This window comes from Setaria viridis, chromosome 3, assembly GCF_005286985.2.
Source record: "Setaria viridis chromosome 3, Setaria_viridis_v4.0, whole genome shotgun sequence".
NCBI classification, from domain to species: domain Eukaryota; kingdom Viridiplantae; phylum Streptophyta; class Magnoliopsida; order Poales; family Poaceae; genus Setaria; species Setaria viridis.
This window is the reverse complement of record NC_048265.2, coordinates 50,192,149-50,211,167: the sequence shown is the minus strand read 5'-3', so window position 1 is coordinate 50,211,167 and position 19,019 is coordinate 50,192,149. Positions and strand designations below refer to the sequence as shown.

The following is a 19,019-nucleotide window of genomic DNA, read 5'->3' as shown; positions in this document are numbered from 1 at the left end:
TTCTTTTCCCACCGCAGCAGCCAGCAGGAACGTCTCGCTGCGCGCTGTGCTGCTGTCTGTGTCGGGCAGCCGCAATCCGCATCCCCGCAGCGCAATCCGAATCAGATCGATCAATCCCCTTCCCCCTCGCCTCTCCTGCTCCTCGGAAGCCCGGGCGGAGCCGCGCAGAGGCCGCGGCGTTCCACCAGGTAAAGTAAAGTAAAGTTCAAGCTGGAATCCCCAATCCATCGATTGCGAGTTTGCTGCTGCTCAAACCTAGTACAACTCAATCTTACCTATTATGTCGTAGATCGATCGACCGATTGATCGCTCCACCATCTTCAAAATAGATAGATGATGCTCCGCCGCGATTCCATGGCGCCGCCGCCATGCCCCCGCACCCCGCCGTCCTGACCCAAACCCCAACCCCGTTCCTTGTGGGAAGATCACAAGACCAAACCAAACCCCACCCACCCCCACCAGAGGAACAGGATGGCCGACAGCGGCGGACTTAGCGCCAACAACGCCGCCGCCGCCCACGACGACGACGACGCCAACACCGCGCCTTTCCCCGACACCGTCCGTATCTATCTATATACTCCTCTTTCCTTTGTTTCTAGATAGATCCATGCCTGATGGTTCTGATTGAGGATCCCCTTACCAGGTCCAGGTCGGAGGATCCCCCGAGTACAAGGTCGAGAGGAAGCTGGGCAAAGGTGGCTTCGGCCATGTCTTTCTTGGCCGACGCCTAACTGCTGCCCACGCTGCACGCTCCTCGGCTTCCGCTGCCCAAGAGGTTGCCATCAAATTTGAGCACACTAGCAGCAAGGGCTGTAGCTACGGCCCTCCATGCGAATGGCAAGTCTACACGTAAGTTGCCTTCCTCTTCCACCACCAACCGCAGGCAATGCTGCCGTTCTACTACGTTACTGATAATGACCTTTGTATGTGCTTGCCTTTCATTGATGCATCAGTGCTCTAGGAGGCACGCACGGCGTGCCCAAGGTGCATTATAAAGGCCGCCAGGGTGACTACTATGTCATGGTACCATTCTTCTCCTTTCTGCCTGCCGCCTCCTGCAAGCAGCTGCTAATCTGCGATGGATGGATGCCGCTTCTAATTTATTTGGTTCCTTTTTTCAGATTATGGATATGCTGGGGCCTAGCTTGTGGGATTCTTGGAATTCATTAGGCCAATCGTGAGTTCCTCAACTCTACCACCTCTCCCAGTACTTCTCTTTCCTTGAAATTTTCTTTCTTTTCTCCCCTTCCTGTTTGTAATAACTTGTGATGAAAACTTCCAGCATGTCATCGGAAATGGTGGCCTGCATTGCCGTGGAGTCCATTTCCATCTTGGAAAGCATGCATTCTAAAGGGTAGGCAGACATCTCAAGGTTGCCTAACAGCTATGTTTAATTCATCAGGCATTTTTTTATGCTTCTATTTTTTTTCTTTTCAGATATGTGCATGGAGATGTCAAACCTGAGAACTTTCTTCTGGGTCAGCCTTCAACGCCTCAAGAAAAGAAACTTTATCTTGTGGATCTTGGATTAGGTAAACAAGCCGGTACCGACCAATATGTTATTCACTTGCATTATTCTGGTGAAATCGCCTCCCTTTCTTAGACTACTGGTGGCAGTGTTGATCATCTTAACTGCTTATGTGTTAATTTTCACTTGCCAGCAACAAAGTGGAGAGATGCTGCTAGTGGACAGCATGTTGGTTATGATCAACGTCCCGATGCCTTTAGGTTTGTCGCTTTGTCGTCTATGTTTCATAGTTGTCAGCTCAATATGATATTAGTTCTCTGTCTAAACTTCTCTTTTGCCTTTATAATCTAGAGGAACAGTAAGATATGCTAGTGTCCATGCACATTTAGGAAGAACTGCTAGCAGGAGGGATGACTTGGAATCACTTGCCTATACACTAGTATTTCTTCATAGGGGCAGGTTGCCATGGCAAGGATACCAGGTATCTTACTGTCTAATCTGTTATCTTTCTCTCTCCAGTCTCCATTCAGAGCCATTTTTCTTGAGTGGTCTTGTTTCGACCATTTAACTTCCTTTTTTTGTGGGTTTGTATTTACAGGGTGATAATAAATCATTTTTGGTGTGCAAGAGGAAGATGAGTACCTCACCTGAGAGCCTTTGCGGCATATGTCCTCAACCTTTCAAACAGTTTCTCGAAACTGTTGTCAACATGAAGTTTGATGAGGAGCCAAACTATTCCAAATTGATTTCTTTGTTTGATAGCTTAATTGGACCAAACCCTTCTATCAGGCCTATCAATACTGATGGAGCCCAAAAGGTTCGTTTCAGGCATCACATACTTATTTGAGTTTAAGTGAAATGAACCTGAAAAATATAGATACCAGTTTATATATTCTTTTTTTTGGGACACGTTCACCCTGCAGGTAGGGCAGAAGCGTGCCAGGTTGCTTAATGATGATGATGGCCATGTGAAAAAGAAGATTCGGTTGGGTGCTCCGGCAACACAGTGGATTTCAGTATACAATTCAAGGTCACCTATGAAACAGAGGTCAGTGTTTTATTATCAAGCTAACTTGCTTCTGTATGTATATTCTGTTTCAAGTATCCATGCAGAGTTATATTAGCATGGTGCACTCTGTATTGTTCTGATTTTCTTTTTAAAGCAAGCTCTATTTTTACTATTTGGATTATAATTTTTTTTAAAAAAAGAATCTGATTCAGTGAAAGGAACCAAGTTGAAACACTCATGGCAAGACTGAATGTAGTTTATATCTTCTATCGTCTTTTAGATTCATGGATGCACAACCACCTTTATGTGTGTTTTGTCAGTATAAAAGGCTGATTAAGTTTTGCCATTGATAGGTACCACTATAATGTGGCTGACACAAGGTTAGCACAACATGTGGAGAAAGGAAATGAGGATGGTTTGTTGATAAGTTCAATATCATCATGTGCAAATCTTTGGGCAATCATTATGGATGCAGGAACTGGCTTCACAGCTCAAGTCTATGAGCTGTCTCCACACTTTCTTCATAAGGTAGGACCTTCCCATTTGCACCTCATGTAATTCACTCTTTTTCGCCGTTCTCAATTTTTGCACAAGAACAGGAATGGATTATGGAACAGTGGGATAAAAGTTTCTACATCAGTTCTGTTGCTGGCTCCAACAATGGAAGTTCTCTTGTAGTGATGTCCAAAGGTATCGATATTTTTCTTGTGACTTACCTTACCCTCAATTTGCTTGGGGCAAATAGGACTTGTTGTTGCTGTTGCTGCATATATGTTCATTACATGCTTATCCCTTTCTTTTCTGCCTGTACTAGACAGCTGCAGTATATCTGTGACTACTCCATGTTTTTCCCTATAGTTTATAATGTACCAAAAGTAAACCTGAGCAACAAAGAGGGAAAAAAACACTTTGAACTTAAGGCCTCGCCAGTTGCTTGACAGCAGGATCAGTATCTGCTCAAACACCCTTGATATACTTATCATCTGAATTACCTGTCAATCCCTTGGTGCTTATCCTTTTCCCTCCGTTCATAGATATACTCCCTCCCTTGGTTACAACTGCCGTATTTCATAGATATACTCCCTCCGTTCCAAATTGTATATCATTTTGACTTTTCTAGGTTCATAGATATTATTATGCACCTAGACGTACACTATATCTAGATGCATAATAATATCTATGAACCTAAAAAAGCTAAAATGACCTACAATTTGGAACGGAAGGAGTAGTTATTTAGCTGGTCCCCTAACATAGTATGTTTGTCACTTTGTCTATTTAATGATGACCAGGCACACCATATACACAGCAGTCTTACAAAGTCAGTGATTCCTTCCCGTTTAAATGGATAAACAAGAAGTGGAAGGAAGGTTTTCACGTGACTTCAATGGCAACATCAGGCAGTCGATGGGCTATAGTCATGTCCCGCAGTGCTGGATTTTCTGAGCAGGTGAGATGTTTGCACAGATGCTAAACTCCATATACAGTAGACAACATCTTGTCCTAGAGGTTTTAATATTTTCGTTCATGCTGCACTATTTGCATAGGACAGTAAAAGTGTTCCGATAGTAATGTGATTTTCTAAACGTTGCTTAGGTGCACTTTCACTCTAGTTAGGTCTGGTATTTGATTCATGGAATAGCCTCAAAGTGCCTTGTGCCTTGATCTCATTGTACTTAAAACATTGCAACTCTTGCAGGTTGTGGAATTGGACTTCCTCTACCCAAGCGAGGGCATCCATAGACGCTGGGACAATGGCTATCGTATTACCGCTATGGCTGCCACAATGGACCAATCTGCGCTGATCCTAAGCAAGCCAAGGCGTCGCCCAAGAGATGAGACACAAGAGACTCTGCGGACTACACAGTTTCCCAGTCAACATGTCAAGGTAGGACACACGAGCTGTTGTTGTATGCAGATTGGTTTAGCCTTACTAGTGTGTTTTTTTCTTACTTGCTCCTTTGGCTGTCGCATCACAGGAGAAGTGGGCTAAGAACCTCTACCTTGCTGGGATATGCTATGGGCGAACCGTGGCTTAACATCGTCGGCTGCTGACCTAGCTGTTCTTGATGTATATTTTGAGTTTTTGTCCCTCTGTTACCAGCATCAGCCACAGGGCAGTGTCTTAGTCCTTGGAAGATGATGAATCCTGATGTATGTATCTGAACCTGATTGTAGGTCGGGGTCTCGTAAGTTAATCGGGGGGAAAGGCTTCTTATCAGCCGGGCTACTCAGGTCCAATAAAAATGAGTCTGTCATGTGCCTCTTGCAGTGCGCTTTTTACATCATGTCATTATTGGTATCGTAGGAATTTTTCCAGGAATTTCAATGGGAAAAAATGTATCAGAATCCATGTAACCAGGATTCCAAAAGGCCCTGCATATACAGCATGGAGATGTCCCTACTTAGCAGAGTATCAATACAAAGTGAAGGGAGAAGAATGTGTCCCTTTTACTTTTGCTATACAATACACGCAGCAACGATGCGCTCATGTTACAGGACAAAACAATGTTACTGGTCCTGCGGCGGCGGTGGCGGCGAATGAACCGCGGCGGCGGACTGACGGAAAGAGAGCATGCTGGGAGAGTCGACTCTGACGATGACCTCTTCCCCGCCGGAGTCGTCGCTCGAGTTGTCGTCTTGCACCGCCGTCCGTTGCTGCTGGCCTGCGGAGGTCGCTGGAGCAGCAGTTGTGGCCTCGCCAGCAGTGGCGTCTTTCGGCGCCGCCACTCGCTTCATGTTGGAACCCTCCGACTGCACGGAGAGCAGAGGCCGCGTGTTGGATGGCCTCGACGGCACCCGGGGGTAGGAAGAGCTGTGCCTATGGTTCGCCGCCGGCATGCGATGGGGCTTCTGCCGCCGGTGACCCTGCTGGCCAGAGGTGAGGTTCACCATGCTGCCGTACATGCTCAGCTGCAGCGCCCTGGCAGAGAAGCTACCCGGCTGGTTTCTGATCTCAGCTAGGCTGGCACTGTGGCCTCCCCGGGACCTCCTGAAGCTCTCTGGCCAACACAGCAAGCCGCTGTGCTCCTTGCTCATTGTCCGTGGTGGTGGCTCATGGCCGTGAGACAGCAGCGACACGCTTCGTGGTGGCTCATGGCCGTGAGACAGCAGCGACACGCTTCGCTGAAGATCGGCCTCTGCCTCGGAGGTCCTGACCATATCGAAGAAGATGATCCGCGCTCTAGCCTCCACTTGGTAGCTGGGTGCATTATGACAGTAGTCTATATGATTCACGGCTGCAAGCATGAAAAAAAAACTCAGAATCCTTTCTTTTTCTCCCTTTTTTTTTCTTTTGAACGTATATGAGGAGGTGAGAGGATTGCTTGGAAACCTGAGGACTCGAGTCCAAATAAGCTCAAGTCAGCATTTGATGGCAGAAGCACCCCAGGAGGCGTGATCAGCTGGCTCCTGGTCTTCAAGAATCCTTCCAGCAAAATGCCAACGTAATTCTGCTCAAGTTCGATGTCTTCCCCCTTGATGTATATGTTCATCGTCGACCTTTCAGCAACAAGAACCCTGATCTCATGCATTGCCATTTTCTCAAATATCTGAGGAAGCAAGAGCCTGGCAATGACCAGAGCGCTTTCCTGCGATTTCCATTCGATTGAGCGCCATTAGATACAGATTCTGACGCAAACTTCACTATGTAAATCAGTACTGTATTACCTGCCACAGGAAAAGTTCAATTGAATGATCTGACTGACGCAGCTCCTCTATCTTTTCAGCTTCGATGAAGAAACAATGTACCACGGAATCTGTGATCATGTCACATATATGGGGCTTTCCGATCAGCACCTCATACAGACCCAAAGTGCTTCCATGTGATAAAATTGGATCCAAGGAATGCCTTCTGCTTAATCTTTGACTTGTCCACTGTTGGGGGGGGGAAGTCATAAGCACATTAGAACAAAATCGGAACAGACGCCAACCAAGATGCATCAGTGTTGTTGAGGCACAAACAGACCTTTACTACACCAATAGAAACAAGCCATATACCAGTTGGCCTTGAGCCTTCCCGGTATAGGACTGTGCCATGTCCTCGTACAGTTTCCTTTGTATTGCTTAGCAAAGGATCACGTGCAGCAGCCGGCAGTGCGCCTACCAAAGGATGAGTGTTTAGAAGCTCACTAACTCTTGGCATTTTCACTAGCGGTGGATTCCTCTTCAACTTCTTCAAGTCCGTCTGCCAAGTCAATTAGCTTACTGGAGTTTAGAATATTTATTGCAATTTGCAAACTGTTTCCAGAGGGAGAATAACAAATGATAAGTTGCATATTCCATCTACCTGCAAAGCATCATCTAAATGGACCATTTCCTTCTCTTCCAGCAACCCAATCTTCTGGAGGTTTTGAATATACTCACTCAAGTGTGTCAATACGGAATATGTGACTTGCCGTGTCTTTAGCACACGCAGCACCTGAAAATTGGGGGCAAAGTTTCAAAATCTGATAGTGCAATTTATCAGTTTGTTTATGCAATGATCTTTCTCTTCGTTACTATATTGGTTTTGCACTTTATTCCCCATGTTTTATGAAAAATAAAACTGATATGTGAATATTTTATGAAGATTTCATGTAGGAACTGAAGGTACCACAGCAGTTGAATGAAATGACAGAAGCACATTGTAACCACAAACCTGTGGAAATGTAACTCGAACATCTTCCAAGAATTTTTTAGCTTCCTCTCCCTCAGCATTACTTTCATCAATAACAATTCTTGCAACCTCACTATCACCTGACGAGAGAATAAGACAACAAATAATAAATAGGGAAGTTGAAGGGCATTAGCATCATATCAGCAGATTGAAGTCAGGTTATCTACAAAACAGAATAAAAGGTGGATGCATCCAAAACCATAAAGGAATGACATTTTCAATCTTCGAAGTAACTGAAACATAAATTGAACTTCCTCCAGGTTCGTCCTCATTGAGCTAACATAGTTTGACCCATCAACAATTCCGGCCTATAAAGTGGTTTTGCAGTGAAGAGGGCTCTGTCACCCCAAATGACCTGATAGTTTGTGTTGTGGACACCTTTGTTGGGCGCACCTACCAGCACAAGCGACACAACAAGAAGTCGGCTGCAGCTCCACAAAACTAGCAGTCGAATTCAGTTTGTCAGCGGCAGAGTCTTAGGCCATTGTTATCCTTTGGTTTTTAGTGAGTTTGTTAGGATCGGCCTTATATAAGCCAGAGAGACAATTGAGTTTGCTAAGCAAGGATTAGTCTCCAAGGTTCAGAGCCCCAATGGAGGTAGAACTGGGCCAACCTCGCCATTGTTCCTATCCACTAGATCAATAAAGCTCTCCGGTATAAGTCACAGTCAGTTTGACAATTAAATGATTTAACAGATTTTATGGTAAAGGTAAACCCTTCTTAAAGTCTGCTTTCTCTTGCCATTTATGATCTACAGGTCAAAAACAATGTACACCTACAGAACAATATGTCCACCGCACATGTAAATCTCATATGCAATTAGCACTTAGATTTTTTCCCCCTCTTTTTGCACCACAAAGAAATAACAGGTAATTTGAAGGAAAGAACATATCAAGAGTTCCCAATACATTACCAAGAAAATCATGTAACTGCCGCCTTGCAATTCTGTGAGCACGAAGAAATGCAGCACAGATGTAACATCCTGACTCCAATCTTTCAACTGTGAAGTATGTGACAAGCTTTCGTGGCAACCTGCTCATCTGAAGGAACCTATAGTAATTCGGGAACTGGACATTGGACTTTAAACCTTTCCAATCACATAATGGTTGTCTGGAAACAAGATCCATAGCTTCATCAACCGATCTCATCAGAATATTTGCCGTAGCTTGAGTTATTCGTCCCTCTTCAAGCATTCCCCAGTAAGCGGCTTGCACACCTGTTCAAAAATATGTGCGAATAAATTGTCTCCTCTATAAACATTCATAACAACACTTACTAAGTTGCATAACTATAGGAGATAGAACCATTGAGGGAACAGTAAGCAAACAGTTTATGGATAAATACATAATGCAATGAGAAGGGTGTAAAAATTGAAGGGCAAATGGACATCAGTCACATCTCCAGACATATCAAACAGATAAAAGATTTCTCAGCAAAAGAAAATATATCAAAATAACGGAGGCCCAAATGTTATGGATTTGGTTAACCGACTGATTTAGAAAACTAAACAACCTGAACTTACTAACCTTATCTTCCTAACAAATCTTATCTCTCTAACAAACCAATCTAAACAAACTAAAGATAAGTGCTGCTTCTGGTTGATGCTGCTGCGCCATGCCAAGCTCATGCCAACAATACTATCACTAGCAACGTAGCAATTCATTTAGAAGACAGATGATGTATCATCAAGCTACAAAGGTGGAAGGGCCTAAAACTCAGCTATGAAAAATGGGACAAAAAGGATTTGTTGTTTTTGTAACTAGTAAGCTGCTCCAATAGGCTAATGTCAACAAGAAATGGTGAATATAACAGTATTTTTCACTTTATCATTTCAATAAGAAGGTATGGATAAGGAAACCTTAGAGCAATTAAGCTGTATGTGCATGGGTACAGGTCTGAGCATCAATGCTACAACACTCTCCTTTGGCAGGCCAGTCGGAGGATATTTCCTCGTACCAATCGTAAATGCTCTAAGGTCACCAAAATTTGTATATTTCTTCTTGCATTCTAATTATAGAAAAAATAAAAATAACAACTTTTAACTCCAAATGACTGGAAGATCTAGCAAAACAATTATACCTTCCATGTTTTGATCTCCCCATAGAAAACATCAAATGTTCAAATGATTATCACTTTTACACGAGAAAGGGGGTCTGTGGAGACATAGGGAAACACCGCACGCCCTTGGAGGGGGATGATCTTTCATATATATAGCCATATAGGCTTAGTGTACAAGAAACATGAGTACAACACATATACAACTATACATACTCTAATACCCGCCCGCAATCGCAAGGGGAGTTAGGCGAACGCCAAGACTGGTCCTAAAGTCAGTAAACAACTGTAGGGAGACCTTTTGTCATGATGTCCGCATACTGATGCGCTGAGGGGATGTGGAGAACACGGACCTACCCGAGCGCGACCTTCTCACGGATGAAGTGGATATCAATCTCTATATGCTTTGTGCGACGATGATGGACGGGATTGGCGGTCATATAGACAGCGGTCACATTGTCACAGTAGACAACCATCGCAGAAGCAATAGGAACATGAAGATCCTGAAGGAGCTGGCGCATCCAACAGCACTCAGCAACTGCATGAGCCACAGCCCGGTACTCCGCCTCTGCATTGGAACAGGAGACGGTGGTTTGGCATTTGGAGGACCAAGACACCAAAGTATCGCCGAGGTAGACATAGTAGCCAGAAGTGGAGCACCGCGAGTCGAGGCAGCCTGCCCAATCCACATCTGAATAGGCCATGAGAGAATCAACGGGACCAGCAGCGTCCAATGTGCCCTTCACATAGCAAAGGGTACGCTTGACCAATGCAAGATGAGGCTCACGCGGATCATGCATGAAGAGGCAGACTTGTTGAACAGCATAGGCCAAATCAGCGCGAGTCAAAGTAAGATACTGAAGGGCTCCGGCAAGACTCCTGTACTCCGATGAATTAGTAATGGGGGCACCATCAGCAGCAGAGAGTTTGGACTTGCTGTCCACTGGCATCGACGTGGGATGACAGTCAGCCATACCGGCGCGCTGGAGAAGATCAACTGCATATTGTCGCTGGAACAAGCCATCGGAGGTGCGAGTGACTGAGATGCCAAAAAAGTGGTGGAGGACCCCAGGATCGGTCATGGCAAACTCCGAGTGGAGTCGAGTGATGATCTGATGAAGCACGTCTACAGATGAGGCAGTGAGAACAATGTTGTCGACATAGAGCAGCAGGTATGCAATACTGGCACCATCCATGAAGACAAACAGCGATGTGTCGGAGGGCGATGGTACAAATCCCACCTGGTGAATATAAGTGGCAAACCGCTGCTACCAGAAGCGAGGAGCTTGCTTAAGCACATAGAGCGACTTCTGCAGTAGGCACACATGATCTAGCGCTGAAGGATCAACAAATCCAGGAGGCTGTTGGCAATAGACGGTCTCATGAAGATGGCCATGGAGAAAGGCTTTCTTCACATCAAGCTGATGAATCGGCCACTGACAAGAGACAGCAATGCTCAGAACAATCCGTATGGTGGCGGGCTTCACGACCGGGCTGAATGTCTCGTCATAGTCAATCCCATAATGCTGAGAGAATCCACAGTCTACCCAACGCGCCTTGTGCCGAGCCAGAGTGTCATCTGAGTGAAATTTGTGTTCAAAAATTCACTTGGAGGGGCCTGAACGTTGCCATGCAGGGGAGGAAGGAGAAGGCCTGCTGATCAGATTGGATCGGCAGGGGGTGGAGAAGGCGGTGCCAGGAGGATCGGTGTTGCTGGTGGGTGGCACGCGTGCGAAGCGCACGGCGGCTAGGGCAGCAGAAGGGTGGACGAATCAGGGGGTACCCGGACTCATGATACCATGTAGAGAGATAGGAAACACCGCACGCCCTTGGAGGGGGGGTGACCTTTCATATATATAGCCATATAGGCTTGGTGTACAAGAAACATGAGTATACATACTCTAATAGGGTCCAACCTTGAAGCCTAAGTATCACTAATTCTTCTTTTTTTGCGAAGCTAAGTATCACTAACTCGCCGCAGATATCCACTCTAGGAGCCGCATGTGAATAGTACCAGTGGTCATAGAATAAGTTAACTAAAAGGGTTATGAAAATAAATTACATTAAGCCTAAGAAAATATTTATAAAAGGCCTTAATCACAAAAGGGAAGAGAACCTATGCTGATTGGATATGTTAATACATCACTTCAATACCTTTACACAATATTTTTCATCAGTAAAATGATAAGCGATAACATACCATTCAAAAGCCTCTCTCGAATATCTCTTAAATTCATGGTATGCATGTGGTCATCTTTGTCACCAACATCATGGGGATGCTCTGGATCATCGTCCAAGTCATTCAAACATGTGATATGTTTCTTTACAGTAGCCCAGTCAGCAGGTCCTAGTTCCTCATCTTCCCTAAGCTCACCAAAAGCCTCTAATGCTTTGTTTAGCATTTCATATCTTGTATACTTCAATACGCGAAGCTGCAAAAAAACATATTAGTCTTTATCTGGAGCTTGAAGTGAACATATATTCATAAATGAGCACTAGTTGTGCTTATGGAAGCAATAAATCAGTAACAATCTGGGACAGCTAGAAGTTGGTGAATGAAGAGGCTTCCTTAATGATAGTGACAAAGGAATCCTGAACAAAGCATGCAAAATTATTAATCCACTTTTCACAAATAAGTGTAATATTAGTCTTGTTCAGAGAGGAATTATAGCATCCAAATGGAACCCAATGTTTTGGTGGTCGTTTTCTTCATAGCAACAGATCAGCATGTTATGATATTTCCAGCTAAAGAGGGGAAATCAGTTGCCCTTGATTTTCAGCTACCTTTGTTAATCACTTGGGATTACATTTGGTTTGGGGAACGTTGTCAGAGAGAGGGAGGGAGGGATGTGTATTCCTGTATGTTGCCCCCATCAGGCTATAATTCAATGTAAGTTCTATTCATAACATGGTATCTGAGATGGGTTAGCTTTAAGGGTTTTTTTCAATCTTCCACTGTCGCTCACCTTCGGGGACTGTCTTCAATTCTCGGGTGAGGCCTCATTGTTCTTCGCGTCACTACGTCGTGCCTCATCAACAGCACTTCTTGGGGGCAGCTAAATCGTATTGCTTCATATGGAGCAGTGAGCCTGTGACGGTCCTTTGGCTGATAGCCGTGCTGCGAGCCTACCATGCTTCTACTGTGGCTATCTTTAGCTCTCTCTTCATAGCCTTTCTTCTGTTGTGTCCATCCAAGTCAAATATCTCATTGTGTTCATCTTTGCCATGCAAGTCCACGTATTTCTTGGTAGTCAGCTGTTTTTTCCTTGTGCTTGCCTTTCGTTTTGGCTAATCTCTTATTGTCTTTATTTTGCGCAATCTCTTCTTTTGTTGTCATCGCCATAACTCAGCTTCTATGCTTTCTTTTGCACTTCTTCACCTAGATTCATTGGTCACTAAGGCTCCATGCTTTGATGAAATTTTTGCAGAGTTGAATGTATTAGTTTTTTGCATTATGTCTAACCTGGAGTTGCAAAAGGGGTGCTCCAAAAGAATGAACTACAGCTCAACCAACTCCATGGAGTTGGGCTGCTCCACAAATTTTGTGGAGTAGGGGTGTTTGGCTGGCCCCACTCAGCTCTAGACTGGAGTTTGGAGTTGGAGCCATGCCAAACAGGCCCTTACTGTCAACTGTTTCAAATGAAACCCTATTGCATATGTCTTCTATTTCAGAGGGGGAGGGGGTGTTAACAGTGTAGAGTCCTTTACATCTCTTTTTCATGTACTCCTATCTATTACCTCATGGAGCTATTATTGAATACAAATTCTATTCATAACAGCACTACTCCCTCCATTCCACAATATTTGTCAATGGCCTCGGCAGAAAACGTTCCACAATGTTTGTCCATTGAGGATATAAAGGATTAGTTATTGCAATATTTCCACTCACTAACCCCAATAACATGCTCTGGTACAAGAGAAATTATCGTACTATGGCATTTAGTAGGTGCAAGGACGGTCATTTCACATTGTTTTTTTTCTTGAAACTAGTACTTTCTTAATCTGTGCACGTGGTGTCCTATGGAAAAATATTGTAGAAGAGAACTAGGAATATGGGATAATCTATTCTTCTCTTTGTTGCCTCATCGATAGCATCTAGAGTTTAATTGGTCTCTCCACGTTTTTCCCCCTTGGAGGCTTGGATATTCTAGAGTTAAGTCTAGCTTTTGTGAGTCAACTGGTGACCGTTAACCTTGATATATTGAAGGCATTAGGCTAAGTGGCAGCACATAAAACATTGCCTTCACCACTTCACTAATAAAGTAATAATTAGTCGAAGATAGAGGACAGATGGGTACTTCACTAATAAAGTAATAATTAGTCGAAGATAGAGGACAGATGGATATAAATGAAACTCAAAAGATTTCTAAAACAAGCAAAACCTAAATACCAAGCTGGAATTGGTAGATGGCAATTTGTGAAGCTAACCTTTGTGGCTGACAGTTTGTCCATGCCAAGCATACGTAACAAAAATTGTGTGGTTGAACCATTAAAAATCAATGTTAGAAACACGATGCCACCAGTGAAGAACACAAACTGCATAAGATATAACATTAGCAAAGTCCAAAACTAGATATTTGGCACTTTCACACACAAAAAGGGGCATACCATCATTCCAACTTCCGGTTTAATATAAGGTTGAACTGCATCACTGGTACGCTATTAAAAGTATTCCAATAAATGCGTTAGAAAACTCTGTAGTAGACTAATGTACTTGAAAATGAAGCACAAATGAAAGGGTTCATTGGTACACAAATGAAACTAACTTACCTTAACAGATAACGATAGTGACAGAGCAACAGCTCCTCGCAGCCCTGACCAAACAAGAATCATGGCCTCTTTCAAGTCCAACCCATACCCAAAGTGACGCAACAATGGGTACAAAGCACTAACAACTATAAGTCGGGATATTTGCACAAAGACATAGAGCAGAAGAAGGAAGCCCCACGAAGTGCCTACAAGAGCCAAGAGATAAAATGAATGTACACATAATGAGGTTTAATAGAATTAAGCTCATAGTACAGAAAGCTCATATCAGAACTAAGAAATATTATCAAATTGTAACACTTGAATCATATGAAAAACATGATTTTGTAGCAATGGTATCTAACCCAAGATGAAACGTTCAAGTTTTTTTACTAATCAAATGCCAAGTGTTTGAAGGATCGGCTGATTGCAGTTGAATAAGAAGTGCAATCCTATGGCACCAAAATTCAGCAGCAGGGCAGAGGGATCCTATTATCTTTAATAGCACATTAACAGCATGTTATTCATTCCACTATGATGAACATGGAATAACTCACTATCAGAACTAGAAAAGTAAATTTTTCTTTAGTTCACCAAGGTTTTTCCAGAGATTTTGAAGCAACAAAGGTGTCAATGGTTATGGGCAAAGCTGAGATGATGTTAATTAATTCAGGTGGATATCTATATGTTGCATCAAAGCCTGAGCTAAGCACAAATGAGAGCTCATCCTTGTGTATTCATGAAAAACTGAAATAGTTGCGTTGGGTCTTCAATAAATTTTGAACTTTAAATAATCAATTTTGAGCCTCAAAAATAAATCCACCAAACAGCAGAAGACATTTCAGGGGGTACATGATGCATACCATGCGTCTCAAAATGGACATTATTTTGTAGAACACCATCTGCAATAACAACCCCACTGAAGGGGATTCACAAGTAAGAAATTTTACAGATGTGTCGTTATGAAGCATACAATCAAAACACCTAGAAGTTTGGATCAGCTGGACATAAACAGAAAAATCAAATAATATTTTTCCCACATGTACAGAAGAGCTGCCAATACCTCAGTATAAAAATAAGTGTGTTTGCAATGTAAGCAACCATTTCCCTGAATACAAGAAAAACAGCAAGCAAACATGAAACTCAGATCAGATATATATACTAAAATATCATAAAAATAAAGGACTATCTTATAGAATATATACATGATCATGTACATAACTTAAAGAAGTAAAAGAGTCCATTATTTGATGTGTATCAAATAATATCAAGATTAGGCTACCTTAATTCAGTGTCAACTGAGAAGATTGCAAGGTACTAGAAAATAACAATGGCCAAATTATTCATCAACAAAACTAGGGTAGGCATTCAGTGACACTATGAGTGCTGACGGAATAATTCCATGCGAACATTTGATAATAATGCTTGTGTATTTTTATGGTTTTATTAGTTTACTTTTTGTTGGTTACAGGTCCAGATTAAAATTGCTAATAAATAGCAGGGAGGACCCTCGAATTAGTTTCTGAAGTGCAATAAGTATTAAGTAGTTCCAATTCCACTACCATGACTCAACCTTGCTTTGGCACACAGGACCTATGAGATGAACGCTTAAGGAGTAGCAAACATTGACCACCCTCTCCCCTCGAACAACCCCCCCCCCCCCCTCCGTCACCCCCTCACCCCCAACCCACCCAACAAAAGGAAAAGAAAAAAGCTGGTAACATTAGTCATCCACGCCACTTGCTTCATCTCTGGCACTGGCTTGGCCTGCTCGGGGTAGAAAAGCAGGATTCGAGGAAGAGGGCTGAGAATATGGCTTACTTTTGGTTTTATAGTGATTAGCTAGGTTTCAGAAAAGTTGACATAGCCTTGGCAGCTAATTTTGCAGGTCAAAGCCCCTTGCTCCAATATAGCAAGTGGAGGGAACCAGCTGGGAAAATTAAGATATCTCATGTTATTGTGCATCGTAGGAGTACAGAGACCCAACCCATGTCGCAAGTTCAATGACCACCATGAATATATTTTTTCTTGGACACACAGGAGTACTGTTTCACTGCATTAAGAAGTTTTAAGTGGAGGGCTCCAAAGCATACGATTTATTCAAATGCTGCTAAATGTTCTAGGACATAAATGATGAAGTTCTATGCTAAGGAGATTTAACAAATCATTGTTAAAGTAGGTGCTAAAAAAAGCTGGCACTTGGACGCTGACAATAAAGCTGTGCCTTTACAACAGCACATAGATTTAAATAGTAATCCTGTTGAAGTAATGCTGAAAGAAAGTAAACATGAACAGCATAAAAAACTTATGGAATACACGGAACAGATACACAACTACTAGGTCAAGAATTTGTCAAGAATATTTATGTCCGTTGATAATAGAGTGACTTGTTTCTCTAACATACCAGAAATGGTGTAAACTTTGCTGACTTTCGCCCTTAAAAGCAGTTTTTGCAAAAGCTGCATAGAACCTGCCCAAGTGACATGGTTAATACAAGAGTAGTAGTATTAAAAATGCAAAACTATTTGTCAGCACAAATTTACTAACATTCCCAGTGTCATGACAGTCAAAACACCAGAGACCTCCAGTGAATCTTGTGCCTGATATAAATGAACATTAACAACAGCAAAGCCTCTGAGAAAATAGAGGGAAGTAAGGACTCCTGAAGTGGCATGGCCTTACAGTGAAGAAAGCTATATAGCTGACAGCAAGAGTAAGCGCAATCTCTATGATTGTATCATTAAAAATAAATCCCAACCACAGTACTGATACGATTCCGAATGCAAGGCCCAGAGCAACACTGGTCAAAGAAGATACTAATTAGAATTATAAGCACATAGACATATAATTCACTTTGAATTTAATAAAGAAATCCCACATACGCTCCAAGTGAAACTTCTGACAGGAACTTTATTATTGCGCCAGCATCAAAGGTTCTTCCAAGCACCATTCGATAGAACAGCTGATAGACAACAATAGCAGTCCTGTAGAATTTGTGGTTATTTAGGATGATTGAAGCTCTTATAGATTTCATAACTGAACTTGAAATTTTAATATTTTGAGGTATCCTTAATATACCACATTACCCCAATATGACTAATACATACAATGAGGAGAATGAATTCCATAGCAACTAGTCAAGGGTGTCCTGTATGCTCAAATAAGGACAGTGCATAGTTAACAAAATCTTGAATTTCGGATTTTAACTTATATAAATAGTGTGACAGTTTCTAATATGACAATTGACTATAAAAGCTTTGGCAGCTTTGGTTTTTAGCACGATTCTGCAAATACTTTCAAATTTAGTTTTAGCATGGATATTTTTTCGACCTAGTAGTGACTAGAACAGGAACTCCAGTTTATAGGGTTCATCTCCATACCCTCTTCCAGAGTCCAATACTACTGATTGCACAATTTTGTTCAAGTAGCTTACCCATCATTCATTAAGGATTCACCCTCAATGATTGTACTGAGCTTTTTACTTGCTCCAAGTTCTTTTAGCAGTGCAACCACAGCAACAGGATCAGTTGCACTAAGCAGTCCACCAAGTAACAATGATATTTTCCAGCTCCAGTTGTAAGGAAAAGTGAGCTGTGGGACACCAGTTAGGAAGCATTGGGATATATTAAATAATGTCTCATCATCTCTCTAAGCACATACCTTTACAGCAGCGCCAAGTAAAAATGTTGATATTAGAACGCCGGGTCCAGCAAGTAACACCATTTGTGCCATACATCTCTGCAAAATAAGCATTGTAGTCTACACTCAACAAACATATGTGGACTACTAAAGAAAATCACAGCAGAAGAGATCCATAGCCAGCATTATTATTTATTAGAAGCGGTGATAACAGAGGACCAAATATGATGCATCAGCTGCAGGTTGAGTATACAGCACTACACAAGATACAGGAGGTATCCCAACAGATTGAGAACCCCACACAACAGAATTTATAAGACTAATTAGTGGCTTTTTCATAGCAATCTGCTTTTTCAGGGAGTTATGAACCGTAATTCCAAACTAGAATGGCTTTCCATGGTGCATGGATAAACAGAGAGTGTGTACCTTTATTTGGTGTATTTCCATGGAGAAGGAGCTTTCAAAGAGGAGTGCAGGTAGAAAAACAGCCAGCAGAAGGTCAGGGTTTATGTTGGCCCCTGCAATTTAATAATTTTATTGGAAGGATAACTCTAATAATTAAGTAAGAGAAGGAAAAGCAGGTAGATCACCTTACCTCGCCTAGATGTGGAATGAATTGAAGTATTTATTAGGATGAATTAGGAACTTACAGATACGAATTCCAGCTCCAAGTTTGCCTAGACCATGGTGTGTTCCGTACTCTGGAAGGCGAGGAAAGTAAAAGGAGAGAATTGTTCATGGTGATCAGAGTGTATTTACTATTTACTATCACTGTAGCAGATGAGTGACTGAATTGCAGGTACGGGAAGAGAAGGGCGGGGGGGAATGGAATCGCATCTCTTACCGAGGGAGCCGAGCGCGACGCCGAGGACGAGAAGGGCGACGGTGTAGGGGACGCGGGTGCCGCGGAGGAGGTGGCGGGAGGCGATGCCCAGCACGAGCGACACCCCGACGAAGAGCACGGCGTCGTCGGGCTCAGGCTCACCCATCCCTTCCCTTGGATGGATGGGAGGAGGAGGAGGAGGAGCAACGCCTGGGCTTTGCTTGGCTTGGCTGAAAGACTGAGAAGCAGAAACCTCGCCAGGAGAGGAGGAGGAGAAGCCTCTTCCTCTTGTAGTCTGTTATAAGTTAGCGCTAAGATGTCGTCGTATTCAATTGCGTGAGCTCAGGCACCACCTCCTGATGAGTTCGCTTTTTTGTTGATGAATATGGTGGACATTGTTAATTGCTAATGAACATGCTAATGGGATGAGATGAGCATGCTAATTGCTAATGAACATGTGAGTTATGAGCTTGATGTCTCCGTTGGAGAGAAAAGGCATGTGGTTGGATGTGATGTGATTAATTTGACCCCGGCACAGCTGACCTTAACAACCAGCTCCAGCAGGCGATAATGTTTAATATCTCTACCACGTCCATCCTTGGCAGCATCCTCGCTGCTAAAGTAT

General features: G+C 42.9%; 2 protein-coding genes across 4 annotated transcripts; one reads left to right on the top strand and one right to left on the bottom strand.

The window, feature by feature from the left end:
- The first annotated feature begins 3 nt into the window (after positions 1-3).
- LOC117847845 (casein kinase 1-like protein HD16) lies at positions 4-4,738 on the top strand. Of its 3 annotated transcripts, none has more exons than XM_034729130.2 (16): positions 4-188; positions 330-558; positions 644-849; positions 954-1,023; positions 1,122-1,177; positions 1,283-1,354; positions 1,438-1,532; positions 1,662-1,728; positions 1,820-1,949; positions 2,067-2,285; positions 2,392-2,516; positions 2,831-3,005; positions 3,077-3,167; positions 3,767-3,924; positions 4,174-4,362; positions 4,454-4,738. In XM_034729130.2, exons 2-16 carry the CDS (start codon positions 472-474, stop codon positions 4,511-4,513), a joined length of 1,800 nt encoding a protein of 599 aa, XP_034585021.1. In that variant the 5' UTR covers positions 4-188; positions 330-471; the 3' UTR covers positions 4,514-4,738. The 3 variants fall into 3 exon arrangements, with proteins under 3 accessions (XP_034585021.1, XP_034585020.1, XP_034585023.1); XM_034729129.2 differs by having other exon boundaries at positions 290-558; XM_034729132.2 differs by having other exon boundaries at positions 4-558; positions 4,454-4,545; positions 4,653-4,738.
- Positions 4,735-18,752, bottom strand: LOC117847842 (sodium/hydrogen exchanger 8). Its single transcript, XM_034729127.2, has 22 exons — positions 18,416-18,752; positions 18,222-18,272; positions 17,998-18,089; positions 17,593-17,670; positions 17,366-17,523; positions 16,815-16,916; positions 16,615-16,732; positions 16,480-16,532; positions 16,337-16,402; positions 14,996-15,040; positions 14,796-14,851; positions 13,957-14,141; positions 13,795-13,845; positions 13,615-13,722; positions 11,387-11,618; positions 8,045-8,347; positions 7,114-7,211; positions 6,763-6,894; positions 6,442-6,660; positions 6,144-6,350; positions 5,809-6,064; positions 4,735-5,713 (listed from the first exon to the last, which is right to left on the bottom strand). The coding sequence occupies exons 1-22, from the start codon at positions 18,558-18,560 to the stop codon at positions 4,986-4,988; spliced, it is 3,483 nt and encodes a 1,160-aa protein (XP_034585018.1). The 5' UTR covers positions 18,561-18,752; the 3' UTR covers positions 4,735-4,985.
- Between the last annotated feature and the right edge of the window lie 267 nt (positions 18,753-19,019).